General features: G+C 53.9%; 1 protein-coding gene and 1 long non-coding RNA gene across 45 annotated transcripts in view; one reads left to right on the top strand and one right to left on the bottom strand.

Annotated features, from left to right (window-relative positions):
* The window catches only part of Ncor2 (nuclear receptor co-repressor 2), a 161,877-nt gene that overhangs the window by 91,992 nt on the left and 47,640 nt on the right, over positions 1 to 22,245 (bottom strand). For 33 of the 43 annotated variants that reach the window (XM_063271525.1, XM_063271499.1, XM_063271502.1 and 30 more), the window contains 3 exons: positions 10,833 to 10,960; positions 9,983 to 10,160; positions 1,450 to 1,629 (listed from right to left, as the gene is read on the bottom strand). In XM_063271525.1, the coding sequence (XP_063127595.1) occupies positions 1,450 to 1,515 (66 nt within the window). In that variant the 5' untranslated portion in view covers positions 1,516 to 1,629; positions 9,983 to 10,160; positions 10,833 to 10,960. Of the gene's footprint in view, positions 1 to 1,449; positions 1,630 to 9,982; positions 10,161 to 10,832; positions 10,961 to 15,905; positions 16,117 to 22,245 lie in introns of all 43 variants that reach the window. The other 10 variants (XM_006249305.5, XM_006249320.5, XM_017598397.3 and 7 more) reach the window with 1 other exon arrangement.
* On the top strand, positions 8,096 to 13,293 carry LOC120095965 (uncharacterized). Of its 2 annotated transcripts, XR_005491953.2 has the most exons (3): positions 8,099 to 8,302; positions 8,600 to 8,805; positions 12,136 to 13,293. It is a non-coding gene; the product is annotated as an uncharacterized LOC120095965 (long non-coding RNA). The 2 variants fall into 2 exon arrangements; XR_010056761.1 differs by having other exon boundaries at positions 8,096 to 8,302; positions 8,600 to 13,293.

The raw sequence follows: 22,245 nt of genomic DNA, 5'->3' as shown, positions 1-22,245 counted from the left end.
GTATGTACAGAGAGACTGGTCAGTGGTTATCAGTGTGTATTGCTCTTGCAAAGGCCCTGAGTTCAGTTCTCAGCACTGAACTCAGCTCACAACCACCTGTAAGTCTAGCTCCAAGATGTCTAAAGCCCTCTTAGGGCCTCGAGGTACCTGAACGAACGCACGCACACACACACACGCACGCACGCGCAGCACTTATAAATGTAAGTGGGTGGGGCAGGCATGGTGGTGCTTCCTTTAATCCCAGCACTCAACTCAAACGAAGGTCAGAAGCAATCTCTGTGAGTTCGAAGCCAGCCTGCTAGTGAGTTTCAGGCCAACCAGGGCCTGAAAGACCCTGTCTTCCTCCATGTCCCCTTCTAAAAGAAGGGGTGCTGACCAATGTAGGAACAACACACATTTTTAGTCCCACAACTCAGGAGGCGGAGGCAGGCAGATCTTTGTGACTTCAAAGCCAGCCTGGTCTACAGAGTTGAGTGCCAGGACAACCAGGGCTACACAGAGAAACCCTGCCTCAAAAAAAGAAGGGGGTAGGGGGAGAGGTTAACTCACCACAAGCTGACAAGCACAAGATGGAGAGAACCAACTCCCACAAACTGTATTCTAGCGTACACATGCACACACACAAATGACTAAGTATATTTTTATTTTCTTAAAATATTTTTTTATGCATTTACATCATGTACTTGTGTGTGTACGTCTGTATATGCCCATGTGCCTGAGGTCAGGGGCATCTCCTGGAGCTGGAGTTACAAGCAGTTGTAAGCTGCCAGATGTGGGTGCTGGGAATTGAACCTTGGTACTCTGCAAGAATAACACGTGCCCTTAACCACCGAATCATCTCTTTAACCGTGCGTGCGGGCGGGCGTTTGAGCGCGTGCGTGCATGTGTACGTATATAAAAACATTCTTTTATAAGATACCATTCCAAAAGCAATTTAGGATAAGAAAGAAGAAGAAAAAAAAAGCAAACCAAAACTAATAACAACAGCTCAAGTCACTTGGTCTCCGGAATTAATCAACATCCATGAATGTAACCGTGGCTCCAGCCCAGTCCCCAAGCCAGGCCTGGAGGACCGAAGATGTTCTCCACTGGTCTGGCATGGCCAACCTAACGGCACCAGGGCCCAGCCTCACTCTGGGATTTTGGGTCGCCATCTTGGAAGCCCCACTGTCCAGCTTCCAGCTCCCCATTCAGCTTCTCATGCAAAAACAGCCTATGGCTCTTTCTCTGTCCCAGGCAGCTCAGTGCCTCGCTCAGAAAGCCTTGGTCCCCCAACACTCTGGACTCTCTGTTGGAAGTACAGATGCATGGCCCTGATGTGCCCAGCCCAGAGGCTTCCAGAAGCAAAACGTATTTAAAAAACAGGAGACTGCATGGTCCCGGGCACCGGAGGATTCGGGGCGGGGTTCCTGCCCGCTCACTGGAGCCCCTCCCATCCTCACTACTCACCTGCTTCTTCTTCAGCTTGGAGATCTGCTGCTCCACCATGGTGATCTCACGGTCCACACGGTCCATGTTCTGGATCAGCTCCTCCTTGGACAGCCGAGATGGCGTCAGCTCTAGCTCAGGGTCAGCGTGTGGTGGGCTGGGAGGTGACACGGGCTCCAGCTTGCCTGCCAGGCTGCGGTCCTGGGGATGAACAGAGCAGAGAGAGTGTGGTCACCCAAGTTAGCTGGGCACTTGTTTTCCAGCCATGACTTCAGGCCGCAGTATACGAACTTCCTACCCTGAGCACTCCCACAGTCACAGTGCTACATGTGGATCCTGCCTGGCCCTGGCCACTCTTTCCCATGGCTGTGTTCTTAGAAGACAAAATTCCAGGCGGCCTGAGTATTGACAGCCCTTACTGCCTCCTCCTGGCTACATCTCTCCTATTCCCTGGAAACAGAAATAAGGCTCCCACAGTGACCCCGGGCCCCCAGTGCAGCCACATGTGCCCTCCACATGTGCAGGATAGCTTAGGGAAGCAGGCTGCAGGCCCTGAAGGAGAGCAGTCAGCTTTTCAGAAAGCACACCTGTCACAACACACAGAAGCCAGTGGGGTCACCGGGCCTCGTTTTTGTTCTGTTTTTGCAGAGCGAAGCGATGAAATCTTTATGCACGCTAAGCGAGCGCTCGACCACAGACCTACTGCCCAGGCCATCTGTTACCTTCAACCTTTTAAGGACTTATTTTATGAGTGTTTTGCCTACACACATGTATCTGGCACCACATGCATGCCTGGTCCCTTTAGAGGTCAAAAGAAGGGGTCAGAACCCCTGGAACTGGGGTTAAGACAGTTGTAAGCCATGTGGATACTGGGAACCAGATCTCCACAGTGATCCTAGCGTGAGCCATCTCTCCCTACGCTGCCCAGGGTGTCCTTGAACTTCTGATCCTCCTGCCTCCGCCTCCCACATACGGGGATGTCAGTTCTGCACCACCACACATGGTTCCTTCTCACTGATGGGCATTTGTCAGCTTCGGTGGCTGCTCTTCCCTGAGGCTGCCCATTTGTCTCCCGCATGGCCCTGCACCTGGCTGCTCCACAGTTCCCTCTGTTCTCTGGCCAGTCAGGGACCACCCAGGCTGCACAGGGATGCTCCGGGAACAAAGAGGTTAGGAAAACAACCCAGTTCTCATCTAGATGGCCCTGGGCTTCGATCCCAGCCCTGCTCTGCAATACCCAGTTCTGTGACCACAGATGGTGCATGGAGGTGCCGTCAGCCTCAGTATCCCTATCTGTACAACGGGGGAGAGACACAGGAGTAGTTTCACCTCCACAGTGGCTTGTGAGCCTCGGTGCATGCAAAGAGTCTGTCTGACACACTGTTATCACTGAATAGTGCAGTCAAGAAAGGTCTGTCCCTACCCTGGCTCCCAGCTAGGTCAGCCCCACCCTGTCTCCCTCTGGGCCAAGACAGCAGCTGCTGGCAGAAGTGGCCAGGCAGAGTCGGGCTGCTCCCCGCCCCCACACAGCTGCACTCTAAGGACACAGGATGCTTTATTCCTGGGAACAACTGTAGCCTGGGCAGCCAGGTGCCCCACCTACTCCCTCCCCCATTACCCTTGCGATGGGAAGAGACTACAACTCCCATTCGTCCCCTTTGCTGTCCCCTTCCCTACCTCTGTCGGCTCTCAGCCCTGGACTTTGCCCCCAGCCTCATGTTGTCATTTAAAATATAAGGACAAAGGAACACAGCACACTGGGGACTTCAGGCTCTCCTCCCAACAGAATTCTCCAGGAAGCTCTCAATACCCATCTCAAAACCGAAGGTGGCACCTAGGACAGTCCTCTTGGCCCAGAGTTCATATCGCTTCCCTCTGCTATGTTCCCCAAAAGCAGAAGAGAGAGACAGACTGTTAGCCTGTGGGACCAGGCAACCTGAAACTATGGACCAAACAGTCCACCCTGGGCCCCAAAGCCATGCCACCTAAAGAAGGCTCCGTCCCCAAGTCTAGGACAGCACAGAAACTGCAGCTGGCCACACCAGCCACTCCGTGTGGCTAAGCCCCACTTCCTGGACCAGCTAGATCAGGCTGACTTTCATGGCGGTTCACCCTTGGGACCAGGCATAAGATGACCCAACCCAGACTCCTCCACACAGCAGGTTCCCTTTCAGATAGATACACATGCTCCCACGTAACAAGGCACAAGAACAAAGGCCATGGAACACCCAGACAGAGAGCATCCACCCACCACAACAGACTGCAGGCCGGGGGAAGCCATACATATGGCTCCCTCATAGATGGAGAAACTTTCCAGGGGCTGACACCCTGACTCCAGACCATCCTGCTACTGCCTTCACAGGCGGCGAGGTAAGCCAATGGTGGAGAGACGGTGCTTGGCATCTGACAGGCTAGCCTCGAAGTGGCAGGCGGCTCTGCTTGCAGGTGACCCCTCTGTAAGCCCCAAAGCCTGAAGACAGATGAACCCTAAGCCCAACCATAGACCAGTCCCTCCCCAGACTCTCTTAGCCAGTGAGATACGCATCCGTCCATCTGCCTGTCCACCCGCCTGTCCATCTGTCCACCCGTCAGTCAGATAGACTCACTCCAGCCGACTAGTCAGTCAGACTCCACTGAGTCAGTCACTCTCTGCAGTTCTCTGACTAGGCAGAAAGCTTCAAGGCAGCGTAAGACTGTCTATTTCTGACATAAAGACCTGTCACAGAAGGCCTGGGAATGGGAACCTGAGGCTAATCACTTCCCGTTCCACCAGAGGCCTGTGGCCCACAGCCAAGCGACAGGCTCCAGCCAGAGCAAGGGGAACAGCAGAGGGGTCTGGATCGGGAGGGCCAGAGATGGGGAACTTGCTCTCTGTGGGTCTTGGACCTGTGCAGGGGTAAGGATTGGGGTGCCCAGAGTCACACATGCTGTCTTTCAAGCACTCCAAGAAGCAGCGTGGGCCACGGTGATGTCAGCCACCAGGGCTGAGCTCAGCCAGAAGCTATCAAACCTGAATTTCATGAGAGACGCCTGAGTTCAGGATCTGTGCTTAAGCTGGGGTCCCAGGCCCCAACCACCCAAGGACCTTGGAGAGAAGGTTCCTCAGCGACATACCAAAGTCCCCCAAAACAAAGCTCAATGGACAGCGAAGGCACTGCCAAATGTGAGGGGGCCAGAAACTCCCCCCAAAACCCCTGCTCCTGCCTCCAGCTGGACTCCCCCCCCACAAACCACAGTTGCTCAGAGCTGTGTACATTCTCTCCTCACCCACCCAGTCCCCCCGGAGCCTGGCTCCAGCCCAGACGGGGCCCAGGCAGGGGAAAGAGGGACAGATGGTGGGAAGGCGAGAGGCAGAGACAGTGGGGGACAGACGGTCAGAAACAGAACCGCACGATCAAGCAGAAACAAAACGAGAAACAGAGAAAACAAGGCAGCGACCCTAAAGATGTGTGTGCTGGCTAGTTTTCTGTCAACTTGAGGCAAGTTGTAGTCATCTGAGGAACAAACCTTGACTGAGGAAAAGCCTCCCTAGGATCAGGCTGCCGGCAAGTGTGTAGAGCATTTTCTTACTTGGGGACTGACGGGAGAGAGTGTCTAGTTCATTTGTGGCGGGGCCTTCCCTGGGCTGCTGGTCCCGGGTTCCATAAGCAAGCAGGTTTCGAAAGCCATGGGGAGCAAGTCAGTGAGCAGCCCCCCTCCATGGCCTCTGCATTGGCTCCTGCCTCCAGCTTCCTGCTCTGTTCCTGTCCGGACTCTTTCAATGATGAACAGTGATTGGACGTGTAAGCCAAATAAACTCTTTCCTCAAGTTACTCTGGTCCTGGTGGTTCGTCACAGCACAAGTAACCCTACCTATGACAGATATGGGTACCAGAATACTGAGATGGTGCTGGGACAGGCCTGACCGTATTGTTTTGGGGAGGATTTTTGAAAGGATTTCAGAATTTTGGACAAGAAAAGCCACCGAGTGTTTAAAGTCCAGTGAGTTATTCTACGGAAACGTGGCAGAAAACAATGTTGAGAGGATCAGAAATGACAGAGGCCTGGCTGGTGGAGTTCCCGAGGGAATTCTGAGAGCTACATTAAGTCTACCAGGCCAGTTGCATATTTCCTATTTTGAATTAAGACTGTGGTGTCTGGTCTCTTTAGCTGGGACTGAAGAGTCAGCCATGATTTAATGAGACCGGCGCCTCTGAAGTAAAACCTTTGCTTTACTGGGACAATGGATGCTGGTTGGCTGGAGGTGAAAGACATCAGCAGGGATTAAGAACAAACCTGCATCACTGAGGTGAGATCTTCTAAGAAGCCTTTCCTGACAGCCAGCACACTGAGGCTATGGTCCAGAGGCAGCCAGCGTCATACCTTGCCCTCAAGTCAAACTTGGTAAAGAGTCACCCAGGAAGTGTTGGTTTTAAAGACATGAAGTGGTCGTGAAGGCAGGAAACTGGGATTGTGCGTTGTGAGAGGTGAGGAGAGGCTATCGGTGAAGTTGCTGCAGTTGGAAGGCCCAGAAACGGTCATGCTAAGAAACAGACTTGGCACCACAAAGAGAGCCCAAGAGAAGCTATTGGTGAAAGTGTAGCCCGGTTGCAGCAGAAGACCCCAGTGTTTTGGAAATGCTAGGTACTATAGGATGACCACCAAGAACACCAACAGAACCTAGACGGCCAGCCCTCTAGAGCCCAGAGATCACGAGCGCACCCCACACTGATTTACACTGCGAGTTTGGTTTTTCTTCCGACTGTGACTGTCCCCTGGTTCTTCCCTCTTGAGGTAAGGAAGTGTTTAACTCATTTGTGATTTTATAGGAGCCCATGGTTGAGAGACTTTAAACTTGAAAGAAAGAAAGAAATTTGAGAGTTCTATAGAGATTTGGGACTTTAAGACTGACATTTTTAAGAAGACAACTTTTAGGGTTTGAATCTGTAAGGTTTTTTCAGCTTGTAAACTTTTCTACTGTGATGTCTTTATTAATGTGTCGTCTTAGGGAAGAACAAGGGAGGAAAGGCTGTGGCTTAACAGTGATGTGTTTGTGTCAAGTGGACAAGGGATCGGTTGGGCTGGCTAATTTTATTATCAACTTAAGCTACAGTCATCTGAGAAGAAGACACCTCGATGGAGAAAATGCCTCCATAAGATCAAGGTGTGGGCAAGCCTGCGTGTATAACACTTCCTTAGTGATTGATAGGTGAGGACCCAGCCCATTATGGGTGGCACCACCCCTGGGCTGGTGCTCCTCAGCTCTGTAAGAACTGAGCAAGTCAGAAAGTGGCACTCATCCATGGCCTGCCCTGCTTGAGTTCCTGTCCTGACTTCCTTCCTTAATGAACAGTGATGTGGATCTGAATACCAAATAAACCCTTTCCTCCCCAAGTTGCTTTTGATGGCAACCCCTGATTGAGACAGGGTGCCAGGAACACCTGAGCCACCGGTGTGAGCCACAGGTGGCCTCACTGGTGAATATGAGGCAAAACCATCAGAAAAGCCACAGGCTAAATAGAACTGGGACACTCTGGCAAGCAGCTAGTGACAGCAGAGGCTGACAGGTTCCTATGGGGATACAAAACCCAGACCAGAGCTGGTCCTGAGACAATCATCTGCTACCCCTTGATGAAGACTCACCATGCACAGCCCCTCCTGCCTTCTACAAAGCAGGGAGAGGGCCTCAGGGATAACTGAGGAACTAGGGCAAGGAAGAGTCTCCTGAAGGAGTTGCCTACCTGAACCCCATATCCCCCACTTTTAGCTCTCAGCCCAAGCTCCAAACAGGGACATCCCAGGTTGGCGCCACAGTGCTGGGAAGACCTTGGGCATGTGACAGACTCTGCAGGCGCACACTTGGTATTAGCCTATCATCCTGTGGCCTTCCTGGTTATGCCTCCTCATTGCTGGCCACCCTGTAGTGGCCCCCACCTGGCCTGGGGATGCTTGACTCATCCACTTGCAGTACAGGCATGGGGAAAACCCCACCCCACTGTCCTGAGTGGGCACTCCCCATCTCAAGCCTAGTCCCTGTCCCCATACCGTGATCAGACATCACACTCAGATTCCTGACAGCACTGAAGGCATGGCAGGCGCCTAGACTCAACACACAGAGAGAGTTGTCCCCGGCCACCCAAGAAATGAATGGCCATCCTGTGCACCGGTCACAGGACCCAGGAGTGGGGTGGGGGATAGACAGACAGTACAAACGGATAGATAGACAAACAAACAGATGAGGAAGGATGGATCGGGCAGCTGTGGGGAGATATATGACAACAGAGCAGGGAAGCTGGATGGTGACCAGAATGGGCAGCTGGGGGAAGGGGTGGGGACAAAGGGACAAAGATAATGGAGCTGGAAGAAGATCAAGCAGAGGGGTGGCAGGAGAGGGAAAGAGGGATGAGCACAGGGCAAAGGGGGTCAAACACTTGATGCTGGAGAAGAGAAGACAGAGGAAGCAGGTCACCCAGCAGTGCAGGAGGACAGCCCAGAGGCCACCTGTCCCAAGTCCAGACCCAGTGTGGTCAGCAGAGTTCCCTGCCAAGACTTCAGGCCATCCCACCAGGGGCTCCCAGACAGCCTTGGGTACCCACTGCCTTCAGTCCAGAAAGCCTCTGAGGGAACAGAGGGCAACCAGGTGCACACCAGCAGTGCCAGGGCCTAGGGAGGGGCCAGGCCAGGTTTAAGAAGTCACAAAGATACACAGGGTATGGAGAGATGACATCAGTGCTCGGTCACACCGGACCTAATAACCAAGCACTTGAAAGGGATCTAGACCTTCATACCTGAGAAAAGGAGGTTTGAGACGGAGGCAAGACCTTGCCTGCCCCCACATGACCCAGTGGTGAAGGAACGGAGGGAGGGAAGATGAGAGGCCACTGCCACAGTCCAGGTGAGTGACAGTGATCTGGGGCAACTGGGGCTGACATAGGGTAGGCAGTGGCTAGACCCGGCATCTCCATGGCAGGATATGGGTGCGGGATCATGGGCTAAGTAGGTAGATGAGAAAGGGGCAGGAGACTGGAGCAGCAGAGGAGAGAGAGCTGCCAGAGGGGGTGAAGTGTCCGTCTGGAACTGACCTCTCCCGGGGATGGTCTGGGGCAGGGAATGAGGATACCCCAATCAGTGTCAGGGAAGCAAGGCCATGTATCCCCTGACATCCTGACACCTGCCTTCAATTACCTGACAGAGGTCACAGCAGCTGAACAGACCACACTGGGAATGGGCTGGACTCCTATAGCTCTAACCCGCCAAGAACATTCCAGAAGCCATGCCAGCGTCTTTACTCCCCATGGAGACTGGAGTCTGATTCTGTCACCTGGTCGAGCCTGAAGGTGTGCGTGCGTGCAAGGCTCACAGCCAAACCCCCTATCCAGATAGCCTGGGTCACTTCAGGTCAGTTGGTCTACTACTAACACAGAACAAGCAGGGCTCAGAGAGGCCCGAGCCTGAGCAGCACAGCTGGAACAGAGTCAGAACTGGAGAACAGACAGAAGGCTTAGAGTAAGCCTGCCTCAGGGTAACAGGCCTGTCATCGGAGCTGTGCCGAATATATGCAAGGCTTAGGCAAAGTTATGATTTCAAGGCCTGCCCAGGCAGGCTACAGAGTACATTCAAGGCTGGCTGATCGATTTAGCTAGACCATATTTGGAAAAGTAATATATGTATACATACATGCATGTGTGTGTGTATGTATGTATGTATGTATGTATACATATATACATTAAAAGAGATTTAAAGATACGGCTTGGTGGTAGAGGGCTAGTCTAGCATGGACAAGGCCCAGAGTTCCTCCTCTAACACCAGGGTGTGGGAACCCATGGAATTAAGCTCCCTTGTGGACAGCCTCCCTGGGGACAGGGCTTGGCCACCCGCTGCTCTGCGGATCCTCAAGCCCACATGGCTACAGATGTAGACCCATCCCGCCCATCTGGCACCCAAGGAGCCATTTAGACCTGGGCTGCAGCAGGTCTGTCCGTAGGTCTGTCTGCCTGAGGCCCTCAACTCCAGGCCCTGACATGCCAGACACTATCCCACCCATCATATCTCATCTCTAGGGACTCCAGAGTCCCAAACATGGGCCAGCTCTGGCTCCTACATGAAGCCTGAGGAGTCCCAAGCCATTGTTCCACACAAGCTGTCACCTATGCAGCCCAGCCCCCACGGGGCACACAGACTGTGCTAACATGGTCACGGGGGCTGATCTTGTCCCATCAGTCTCCAACCTTCTGATCCAAGGCTTTGCAGAACCCTCACTCCACACTTCCCAGTCACACCAGGGTGTGACTACAGCCACACACCGGGTCCCACCACAGGGTCTGTATGCTCCTGCCAGCTCGAGATACCTTCCCAATTCTTTCCATCACCCACGCCCTCTCTCCTCACCTGGCGGTGGCTCCAGTGCTCCGTCCCATCCTCACACCCACACCAGAGCTGGCCTCCATCCTTCCACCCAGCTTTTCTTTCCCTGTCCCCAGCCCCAGCCCCTTGCCTGCCCCCAGCCCCAGCCCCTTGCCTGCCCACACCAGCAGTGGCAGCAGCTGACAAGCCTATAGGCCTGGCTGGGGTGTACCTTGGTAAGATCTTCAGACCCACTTGGCTGCCCAGTGGCCAGCAGGGGTGCCGGGCGCAGCAGGGTATCAGGTAGTAGCTCCAGGCGTGGGCGCTTGCTCTCTGTGAATTCTATGTCGGGCTTGCCCAGTTCAGGCAGGAAGGTGCGAGACTCAGGGCGCAGGTGGAGCTCCTGAGACCTGTGGGAGGCCAGGGACACACATTACACAGGAGACAGAAGCTTAGGACCAAGAATCTGGGTGTCTGCCTAGCCGGGTTCTCATGAGGAGACTTGTTAGAAGGTTCCTCTGTCTTCCCTGATAGGAGAGGACATAGTTCTGACTCATGAGGACTTGTTGTGACTACCCAGCCTGAAAACCCCACAGACCCTCTTGAGCTAACCAGAAATGCAAAACGTAAAACCTAAACCACTGCTACTGACCAAGACTACATTTTAACAAGCCCCTGGGGGTTTTAAAGCACAGGCCTGAGAAGCACCATAAGGTTTACGCAAAGAACAGCATACACAACACTTTTCCTTCTAACCCTCCCTGGGCAGACATCACTAGCCGATCACAGCACTTCTGCTATTAAAAACTGATCTAGCCAGCAGGCAGAAAGATGTGAGCCTTTTGCCTCTTAATTTTCCTTAACCTTGGGTAGATAGATGGTCATACCTCCTCTACCTATAAGTCCTCAGCCCCTGCTCCTGGGAGAGTACAGCCCTGTCATGGCCCTAGGATGCCACCAGGAGGAAGTGGTGCTGGGAAGGGCTGAAGTCTGGACCCCTGCAGCTTTACCTACAAAAACTATCATTATCTACCTGAGAGACACCATAGCCTAGACAAAATGTGGCGGCAACATCTCCTCACCGTTCACTTCCAGGCTGGAACTCAGATAGCAGTGAGGGCCGCCTCCTCTGTGGCTGGATAATGGAGCCGGGTGACAGGTGTGAGGTGTAGTCACGAGGGTGGTGTTGGTACTCAAGCAGCCCCACGTCCTGTGGAAGAAAGGGAGCAGTGAGCAAGCACAGGAGCAATGGCAGCTTCCTTGCCACCAAGAGGCCCAGATGAGTTTCCAGCCTACATCCTCTAGCTACAATTGCCACAGCGATGTTTCCCACCATGCTTAGAGCCCTGGAGCCACAAGGTACAGCTGGGGGTACCCCTTACTGTAGAAGATCATAATAACCTTAGTACTGGACTCTACATCCCCACACAGGCCACACTGGGGCATGTATGTGGTATCCCTGTATCGTCCCACTCTCTAGCTGGTACATCTGAGGGGGACGAGGGCAAAGCACAGGTCCTCTAAGGCCACGGGCTGGACAACGGTCAGCCTGTAAATCCCACTGCCCATACCAGTGAGCTGCAGGTTTAGAGAACAATGTGTCACTTCTCCCAGGCCCTGCCTACTGACATGGGGCTGGGTATTGCCTTAGCAGGGCACTGGTGAGCATGGAGCGGCCCACAGGGCAGAAATGTATCTGCCTTCAATGGAGACCCAGGTCTCCTCGGACAGGTATCCCTGTGAAGAGTCAAGCTCAAAACACGAAAGAGAGAGGAAGATTGCGTAGCCAGGACAGATGGAGATATATAAACCCAGATCCCAGCCAAGCAGCTGTTCAGGAGTCCCGCCCACCACGAGAAAAACAGCTAGCTTATGAAGTGTGGGGGATGGGGGGAGGGAGGCTACACCCTCCCGCTTTGAACAGTGATTGTGATTTCGCTGGTCAGACCACACCTGGTGTTGAGGTCTGTGAAGGAGGCCTCAATCTTAGCCTACCCTTGCAGAAAGAGTGCTGGGGAGTCAACACAGTTGACAAAGTCCCCCAACCTTGAAGTCTCATCGTGGTGCCAGGCTCCCTCCCTGCTCACTAGCGTTCTACCAACCCCTACATTTTTCACAAGGGTCAAGATCACCTTATCACGGTAAGAAAATGAGGGAATTGAGAGAGGAGAGAGCTGAGTGTGCACACCATTTAAAAAAAAAAAAAAGACCACCAGGCCAATCAATCTAGTCTATCAGCCTAGACACTTGATTACATGCACGGCAATCGATTAGTAATGTCTGTCTCGGGTATAGCCGCAGATAGCGTGAACTATAGAACTATAGGTTAACTTAGTTTTCCATTGGCATATTTTCTCCTTTTCGGTCCTTTTTATTTTGTTTTAGATTTCATTTTATCTCTATGTATCTGTGTGTATGTCTATGTGCCTATGCACTGGAGTCCAGTGCCCACCTAAGCCAGAGAGAACCTGAAGACATTGGATATCCTGGAGTTAGAAGCAGCTATGAATTGCTCAACATGGATGCGTAAAACCATGCTCAGATCCCCTGAAAAGCAGCTCAGGCCCTTTTGAGGCCCTGGCTTTGTGTCTTAAACAGTTCTTACTGCAAAGAATCAATGATAGCAGCTAAGTGTGCTGAGGCTATAGAAGCAGCCAGGCTCCTGCCCCTAGAGGATGAGCAACTGGGAAACCTCAGAGACCAAACAGCAAGGGAAGATCAAGACCCTGCAAAACAAGACCCAGGAGAAGGACAAGGCTACCAGGATGACCCTGCCAAGGAGGACTTGGAGAGAAGGGATCCCATACTCAGATCGCTGCAACCAAGCCTTCTGCACGAGCTGTCTAATGCGACCCCCCCAAACACAAGGAGGATATCATGGGTGGTGTGAACAACAAGAGAATGAGGGGCCCAGAAGCAAGAACGGTTCTTCCCGGTCGCACAGCAAGGACAGCACAGGTTCTACAGGGTGAGGCTCGACTGGCACCTCCGCAGGGAACGGGGACAGTCACAGGTCACAGGTCACAACCTGCCCAGTGGCTGATCACAACACCCGACTCAAGAGTAGAGGCCCACCCCACCCCCCGGATATTTCCACTACAAACAGAACAAGTGGGGAGCCCCAAGAAACACACTGTACCCCAGCACAAGTCTAAGAAGTAGAGACGCACACGAGGTCATATGGAGACAGAGTTCAGCCGAGCCCTGTGAACCCTGGATTCACAGGTCACTCCTGAGTGGTGTGTTCATTCCAACGGAGCCTCACCTCAGGGCTTCCACGCAGCCTGGGGCACTGCCCACCCAGACGCCATGCATCGCCTGTCCCTCCTCTCCCGTCCCAGCTCCACCAACGACATTAGGCTCACCACTTAAAACATGGCCTCCTCCAGCCTCGCCTTTGCTCACTGTTCCCCAAGAGAATGTCAGCTCCCCAGAGTGAGAGGGTTTCTCAGGCCTTCACAGCTCTGTCCCCAAGGCTTGGAAATTGGCCTGTGACAAACCTAATCTGCATTTGTCCAACAAATGAACGAGTGAATCCATTAATGAGTGAAGAACGAACCGACAGGCCAATGACCGAGAGAGTGAGTAAATGAATGGACAGACAAATGAGGGCCCTGAGGCAGTAACAAGTGACATGTGCAGGTGGTGCAGGAACCCACGATGTGCCCACACACCCAGGACGTCAGCCCCAGCCAGCACCCAGTGCCATTAGACAGGAGCAGCCTGAGCCCCATGTGGCATAGCAGTTTGTAAATAACTGGACAACAGCCCGCAGGTCCATCCCACAGCCAAGAGTCAGCCAGCTAGGCCCAAGGCCAAGGCTAGAGACAGTCAACTTTGTCAGGCGTCCCTGGCACACACCTTGCCCGGCACTGACCTGCAGATACATGGCTCTTGCGCCCCACTGCCAGCAGCATGGAGACAGGGAAAGGGACAAACTATAGGGTGTGACAAGGAAGCCTGACGCTCACAGGAAGCATGTTATTCCCGATGACACGAGGGGACTAACAGTCTGATGCTGTAGGCAGGGGGTGCCCACTGTCACATCACACAGAGACCCGCTCATAGCCCAAGCATGGCGTCACCTTGGTAGAACCCCAGCCGTTTTATAAGCAGTTCACTTGACTGAGAGCGCAGAGCTTCCTCGAAGATAGGCCTGCTAGAGTGTGTGAGTGGCACACATCATGCATACCCAGGCCCAGGACACCACACACTGAGCTGGTCACTACACCAGGGCTAGAACCACGGTGGCTCCCTGAGATGCTGTGATCTCCCCTACAGGCCTCATGGCTTCTCTTCTCTGCCCTCTCTTTCCTAAGACACAGCATTAAGAGGGAAAGTGTAGGATCTTTTCCCGTCTGCGATACCCAGACTTGAGCCACAGGAAAGAGATGGGGTACAGTGGGAGATGGGGATTGACTTCACCAAGCCAGCACAGAAAAGTCATGAGGCCTCAATATCCACCCAGAGAAAAACCTTCCACAGTCCCTGGGCATCAGCAGAGCCCTGCTTGGTGGCCCAGCAAGGGCTGGAGGCCGAAGAGCAAGCAGGTCCCCTGGAACGGAACCCGTGGGCCCCACTAGGAGACAGACATGTTCCGACCTGTAAGCTATCCCATTAGGTCACACTCACCCCAGGGGGGTTAGTAACCACTGGGTCCGGTCCAGCGGCATCCTGCCTGTGTCACCAACAGCACAGCAGGAGAGTGGGAGGTGCCTAGGGTCAGCCAGTGACCCTAAATGCTGGGGAGAGGGCACAAGTGGGGCAAAGAGCAAGAAGTCAGGTATGAAGGAAGGGGCCGCAGCAGCCGGATGAGCAGTGTGAATGAAGGAGAAGGAAGAAGCCATGGACATCTGCCTGGGGGGCTGGGATGGGGGGAGGGGAGTCCGCAGGGGAAAGAGATAGTCGAACCCCAGACAGGGCCCATCCAGGAAATGGCTTTAACAGTATCAAGTTATGGTGGCAGTGGACAGCCACATGGGGGCATGCATTGGCATTCCTGTGGGTGTTGTCATCACCCCTGCTTTATAGGTGATGGAACTGAGAGCCCCCAACCTTAAATGGAGCGTCTGGAATCGTTCGCCAGCCTAGAGAGCAGCTGGCCTTGCTGCTAGCTTAGTTGTGACCCAGTGCCTCATCCAGCGAATAAATGGTCGGAGTGGAGGTATAAGGCCGGGAGCTAGGGCGTACAGGACCCCAACCCAGGACGATGATTAGGGCTTGTCTTCTCCCTCTAGGCCCCAGCTGCTCCATTCAAGGACCTGCCACTCTGAGAGTACAGCTGGCTCTGCACATAGGTTCTCAGTTCTGGGGGAGCCACTATGCATTGGGCTCTGGGGCTCATGGGAAAGCATTCTTGACTCACAAGTAAAAACCACATCCCACACAAATATAGCTCTGTTACAGAAATGGACCACACCATCCAGGAGGGGCAGGCACGAGCATAGATACACACACATTCTCATTCTCTCTCTCTCTCTCTCTCTCTCTCTCACACACACACACACACACACACACACACACACACACACACACACACACGGGGACTCCCTCCTAGCTGTGACTGCTACATCTCACATCACACCCCTTCACTCAACAGCCAGAGACATGGTATACAACAGGCCCACAACGAAAGCCGACACAGATGACTCAAAGGCTCTACAGTACGAAGAGAACAGGAGGAACAGGACCCTGGCCGAGGCCGACGCTGCTCTGGGCTTCAGAGTCTTACAGCTAAATAGGCACCAAGGTCTTGAGGGTTAGGAAGAAGTGCGACCTCAGTCTCCCTGTCCAAAACCACCCCAGTCCCAAACACAGCAGAAATGGGTCCCGCTGTGAGGGGAATGTACACCACGGGTGCTCTATCGTGCACGCCAAGCCCACTGTCCATCGAGATATAAGCAGTGTCCACTCAGCCTAGCCTCAGCTTCCGCCTTCCCACACTAAAACAAGACTTGCTATGTAGCCTAGGCTGGTCTCAAAATGGAAATCCTCCTGCCTTCACCTCCACAACCGAGATTGCAGACCTCCATCACCACAGCTGGCTGCCACCAGTCTCCCCACTGAGACCAAATCAACCTAGGCCGCGCCGCAGCGGCTGCCTTCAGAAGATGCATTTTGCAGCAGGGGTGGTACTGAGCAGATATGCCCCTTACCGTGTGGGGCCGGGCTATCTGCACCGGGTAGGAGATGCCATGGGGTGGGTAGCGGGGCTCAGCAGCCCGCCATGTCTGTGCCACAGGCTGTGTGGATCCTGACATGGTGGTAGGGTCCAGGAAGGCTTTGGAACCCAATACACTCTTGACCACACCTAGGACTAGGGGCTGGTCTCGGTCATCTGCTGGCCGGTGACCTCGTCACAGGTACCTGTGGAAAGAGAAAGAAAACAAATTGAACAGGAGGCAGCTGGTCCCTGGCTACTGCGGCCTAGTCCTTTTCTCCTGCCTGAGCCTCCTCTCCAAGGACAGCACAAAGCCACCAACACCTTGCCTACCCTCCACAAGCCATCTCCCTACTCGACAGGCCTCAGCAGACTTGGGAGCCTCCGTGTGGATACCATACCCACAGCCATCCGACAGCCATCAGACGGCTCCCACACCCACCTTGGGCAGCCAGTTCGTGCCACAGTTGGGACTTTCCAGATCTCCAGGACAAAGTTCTTCAAAAGCCCCTGGCAGCTCCAGCTCACAGCTGCTGGGCCTGTCCCTGGGCTGTGTGCTAGCAAGAACGGTACACGGCAGTGACCCACGAAGGGCCACGGGGTGACACAGTTGCTAAGCAAGGCTGCTTGGCTCCTCCTCAGCCAGAGACTGATTCAGGATGTGGAAAGGACACAGATGAGATTGGCCTGGTGCCGGGGTTGGGGATTTAGCTCAGTGGTAGAGTGCTTGCCTAAGAAGTGCACGGCCCTGGGTTCGGTCCCCAGCTCCGAAAAAAAGAACAAAAAAAAAAAAAAAAAAATGATGAGAGATTGGCCTGGTGCCACTGGGGGTCGGGAAACAGGATGCTGAGGGTCACACTAGGGACAGACAGGACCAGACACAAGCATCCTGGACAGGCGGGCAACAAACAGGTCCAGGATGGAGAAAGGCCACCTTCCAGGCAGGAACCTCCATGGCTAACACAAGAAGAGCCACAATGCAGTGCTCTCGAGGATGGGAACAGAGAGAACTGCAGGAGCCAGAGGTCACAGTGGAAAGTCTGAGACAGCCCCGTGGTCCGGTCCTTCTCTTTCCCTAAGGCCCTCTCTTCCACATTGCACCCAGAGCCGAGGCTGGGCTGTATCCCAAGCGATGACACAAGAGGATGAGGAGGAGACCGACCAGACCCCTAGCTCCCTGTAATTTCAGCCTGGCCCTTCCTCTTGGGCTAACTGCTAACAACAGATGGCCTGTGTTATCCAGTGTCAGGTTTCATGCAGGGAGATGAAACATGGAGGGAGAAGATTGCAAGTCCAAAAAGCCACTGACCTTCCTACCCCCTTCCCAAGCTACCAGTGTGCACCTGACATTCCAACCCAGGCCCCAAGAAGAGTCATGTGACCTGGGCATGGCAAATCAGATGGTCAGAACAGGAAGGCGGTGACTGGCTAAAGGATGAACAGGTAAGTCATGTTGCAAACCCAGTGGACAGCCATCCCTGAGCACCCTGGGTAGGCGTGGCTTTGCTCCGATGGCCCTGGCTCGACTTTGTTACCATAAACTCTGGCTCGCACAGGACCTATCACCAAAGAGACGTATCACATGACACTTATGAACACAAGAACACTGAACCAAGAACCATGCCAAGAGCCACGGCTTCAGGGAGTGCAGTCCTTTCTCAGAATCTCAGCTCTCGAATTTCCAAAGTGTAGGTGGCACTGTCCCTACCCCTCAGGGTCAATGAGATGTCACCAATGTAAGGTACTTCCTAAATTTGCCTGTGTATATGCGTATGCGCGCACACAGACAGACATACACACACACACACACACACACACACACACACACACACACACATACACACATACACACACCCCTCCTCCCAAGTCACACCTTGGAGACGTTCCTCAAAGTCAGTCCCTTTCCTTCAGTGTGGCAGCAATGCCAAACTCTGGCACATGGAGACCCAGTAGCACACAAAGCAGAAGGGTCAGAAGACAACACAGCCGAGCACGGTGCATGGACCTGTTCATCCGTCTTAGCAGGCTGAAGCAGGAGGAGTGCAAATTCAAAGGCAGCTGGAGAAACTAAGTCACACCCTACCTCAAAAAGCAAAAAGGAGCCAGGCTTGGAGGAACTCACCTTTAACCCCAGCACTGGGGAGGCAGGGGCAGGAGGATCTCTGAGTTCCAGGCTTGCCTGGCCTACAAAGTGAGTTGTGAGTTCTAGGACAGCCAGGGCTACACAGAGAAAGCCTGTCTTGGGGAAAAAAGAAGAGGGAGGGGGGAGGGGAGGGGAGAGAAGAAGGGAGGGAGGAAGGGAGGAAGGGATGAAAAGGGCTGGATACAGCTCAGTGGCAGTACTCTGCCTACAATCCTCAATGCGGCCCGGTGAGGGCGTGGCTCAGTAACAGCACTTGCCCAGCATATGTGAGGTCCCGGGTGAAATTCCCAACTTAAAATAAAATGATTTTTTTTTTATTACTAATTGTAAACGAGAAGCTCTCTGCCGCAGTGTTGCCTCCTGAATCCCCAGAGCCCAGGTAAAGTGTGAGCTCACACCCAGCGCTAGTGCACGCCAAGCCCCCAGCTTGCAGTAAGCCCGAGTATTCTCCACACCAGCTACATGGACGCCATCCCCAACCACAGTGAGTCTGTGGCCGAAAGAAAGGGATAATAAGCCGATAGCTCAGCCTGGAAACCCAGTGGACCCCCCATCCCTGAGCCCTCTGGGCAGGCATGGCTTTGCTCTGACAGCCCTGGCTGACGCTGTTACTTGCTACCAAGAAGTCTCACTCACAAAGACTACCTCGCACCAAAATGAGACACGTCACATGACACTTAGGAACACAGAGTGTGGAGGCCAACATGGCAACTGTCCTGGGCCTGAGGTAAGCGGCTGCCTTGGGAGGGGCTGGGCTAAACAGGCCTCCGCCACACCTCCAGCCCACAGCACCATCAATGCAAACCCCACCCCAAGGTTGACTAACCTGGGTCGCATGGTCCAGCACTATGCATACCTGTGGAGGGCTTCAAAACCACTATTTGATTTTGGGGATACACAGGAAGGCTGAGAGGTGGAAGTTGTCCACAATGTCTACCCTCTTGGCCAGTGGAAGTGGAGGGGAGGCAGAGAGGACACCTCCCTAAGCCACCTCTGGGGAACCTTGTACCTCAGCCCGGCCTGGCTGGTCCAGGATTCACAGGGCACCCCCTAGGAACACAGGAGCTACATGGTCCAAGGTCATCCTACCAAGTCCTTTCCAGTGTCCCCAAATTCAGGGTGGCCCTAAAGCCTAGACTCTATGACCTCACCTCCATGAGTGACCCCACCCCCATGAACGACCCCAACCCCATGAGTGACCCCAACCCCATGGGTGACCCCCACACCCAGAGGGGACCCCACCCCACCAGAGGGGACTCCACCCCCAGAGGTGACCTCACCCCTGTGAGTTTAACCCAACCCACTTTTCACATTTCTACCCTCAGCCGTGTTTGGTGCCAGCTTGGAAAACAAATACAAATCAGGAAAACAATCTGCTAGGTCCTCAACACCTGAAACACAGAATTACTGAGGATCTGCAATCACACTCCTAGAAGCTCAAAGAACTCAAGAGTCACACAGACCTGCCTGCTGTTAAGAACCACCCCATTCCCAACAGTCACAGGACGGAAACGCCCGCAGCGTGGCCTGCCCATTCAATGACAGCGCTTCTCAACCAAAAGGAAAAAGATAAAAAACAACACAAACAAAACAGACGGCACTAGATGACTCCAGGGATGTCACGCTGAGCAAAAGGAGCCAGATACTTAAGACAACACGGTGTGTATGTGTGACCAACTCACACAAATGTCCACGAGGGGCACAGCACAGGTCACAAAGGAAAAGGGCGGACACGACTGACAGGTTTTGTAACAGTCATGTTGTGAACAAGGAGGCAGGGTGTTCCAGGCAGAGAGGCAAAAGCCCAGGGGCGAGACTAGATGTTCTATGTCTGAGAACACCACTGAATTAGACGGAAGGAGGTCACTCAAGGCCCCACAGACTATGGTGAATCCAAATAGATTCTGTTCCAAGAGCAATGGGGAGTCCCAGAAGGTGACAAAGGGACAGTACAGCGTCCGTGTTTTGCCACGGGTAGCACAGCTGGCGAACCACTATAAACGTCCAAGCTAGAGACAGACTGTGGGATGGGGCGACGGCAACTGGGAAGGGAAGTGAGCAGATGGCAGAGCATCGGGTAGGAGCCAGACAGAAGCCTCGCAAGCTTGTGACAGGGAGGGCCGTCTTCACACACCTCATGGTGGAGTGGCTGCAGCCTGGTGACAGCAGGGTCCTGGCTTCACGGCCTGCCAGGAAGAACCTGTCTAGGCAGCGCCAAAGGAGAAGCCCGGAAGGCAAGAGGCTCTCAGGTGGCAATCTCAACAAGACCATCTCTGTGGAACAGTGTCGTTCTACAGGGGCAGGGCCTAGCTGAACCCAGGGTGTGCATTACTACAGTTACGGCCTCTGGCACATCATCCAAGGCCGGTGCATCACACATCTCAGGTGACACGTATGCCCCAGTCCCATTCCTTCTCCTCACAGTGCTGGCTAGCTTAACAGACACTCGGCAAAGGACTGTGGCCAGCAGAAAACGGGCAGCCCCACTGATAAAGGGCCCACCTGTGCCCCGCCCCATGACAGCAACCTCCTCCCAGGACTGCAGGCAGTTGTGTGGCCCTCTGAGACACAGCCAGTGGCCTAGTTTAGACAAGGGAGATAGAAGAATGGGGAAGAGGGAGTGACAGCCATGGGACACACTGTCTGCAGCACTAGCTTACAACGTCCTGGCAAAGTAGCACCCACTGCTATCAAACTTATAGTAGAACAGGAGGTGACAAGGTGTGGGGGCGGGGGAGGGGGAGCAGGTGTCCCAGAATTAGAATGTGCGTGGCAGTCAGAAGCCAGAGCTCATACCCACCATGGGGCCCAGGGACTCTGTGCAGGCTTCAGAACCCAGACTGCCAAGTTCCCTGAGCAGGGGATCCCAATAGGACATGGTATAGTCCAGTTCCCACAGATACCTAAAGCCTTGTGGACAGGAGCCACACTGGCCACACACTTTGCCTGACAGATGTGCCTCCCTGCTCCTGTGTTTCTGTGGGAGCCAGAAGTTGCCAGGAACACCATATTGCCACATGAGAGTCTATCCTCTGGCAATGCTTTCTCTAAGGGTTTCTGAGGCTCCTGACCAAACTTAGGCACTGGGGACAATTTTAAAAGCTCCCTGTACCCCACATCATCTCCCCACTGCACAGGGCTCCTCCTCCACAGCCCCACCCCTGGCTGGGATCAAGTACATGGTCAAAGCAATGGAGAGTGAAGCCAAGTCACAAGTTCTTGGTCAGTGCGTAGAAATGATGGCAACGAGAGCCACCCAATCCTAGAGAGCTCCCCTTTCAACAGAGCCATATAAGCTATTATCCCAAATGACTGGAACAAGGCCAGAGGCTAACTCTACCCCTTACCCTGCTGTGCAGTCTTGGGCTAGGTACAGACTTCTCTGTGCTTCAGGTAGGAGGCTTCACGGGGAAGCTATTGAGTTGCAGGCCGGCCTTTACCTCTAGAAAGGCACTGTCCCCGGGGAAAGGCTCCAACCCCTCTAGCTTCCCTGTGGCCCTCACAAGGTCCTCCCCCTATCGTGCAGCAGCTGAGTCCCCATCATGGGCCCTGTCCACAGTGTATTCTCTGGCCAAGCCTTACACCAAACACACCTGAACCATTCAACAGATGGGGAAACCACAGCACAGAGAGGGGTGCTCCTCTGCCCAGAGCCTACAATGTCCACAGGCCACGGCCACCTAGGACTGAAAAACTCTGACGAAGCGTGGGCCACGGGTTCTGGTACTTAGCCACATGGGTGTCCCCTGGGCTGCAGCCAGCCACTAGCTCCTGCCAAAGCAGATGGAGTCACTTCTTCCTTATGGCTTTGTGCTTATTTTTTTGCTATTACGTGTGTGTTTGTGTGTGTCTGCACACACAGAATCCAGAGATCAAATGTGGGTATCACCCCTCAGGACACAACCGCCTGTATTTTGAGACAGGACCTCTCACTGGGAATTACCAGAAGACCGAGGCTGATGCTCAGCCTGTCACTACCTCCCAGGAAGCTATCACAGCTGGGGATAGAACTCAGGCTCTCAGGCATGCGTGGCGAGCACTTGACTGACTAAGGCATCTCCCCAGCCCACTACTTAACTTTTAGCTGGGGGAAGGGGAGGCTAAAGCACAGCTGGTGACACCCTGGCCATGCAGTTCTCCGGTCCCCACATCAGGTTCTCCCCAGCTCCTCCTCCTCATGCCCCAGCCACCC

This window comes from Rattus norvegicus, chromosome 12, assembly GCF_036323735.1.
Source record: "Rattus norvegicus strain BN/NHsdMcwi chromosome 12, GRCr8, whole genome shotgun sequence".
Lineage (NCBI taxonomy): Eukaryota > Metazoa > Chordata > Mammalia > Rodentia > Muridae > Rattus > Rattus norvegicus.
The sequence above is the reverse complement of the archived record's forward strand: the minus strand, read 5'-3'. Positions and strand labels throughout refer to the sequence as shown.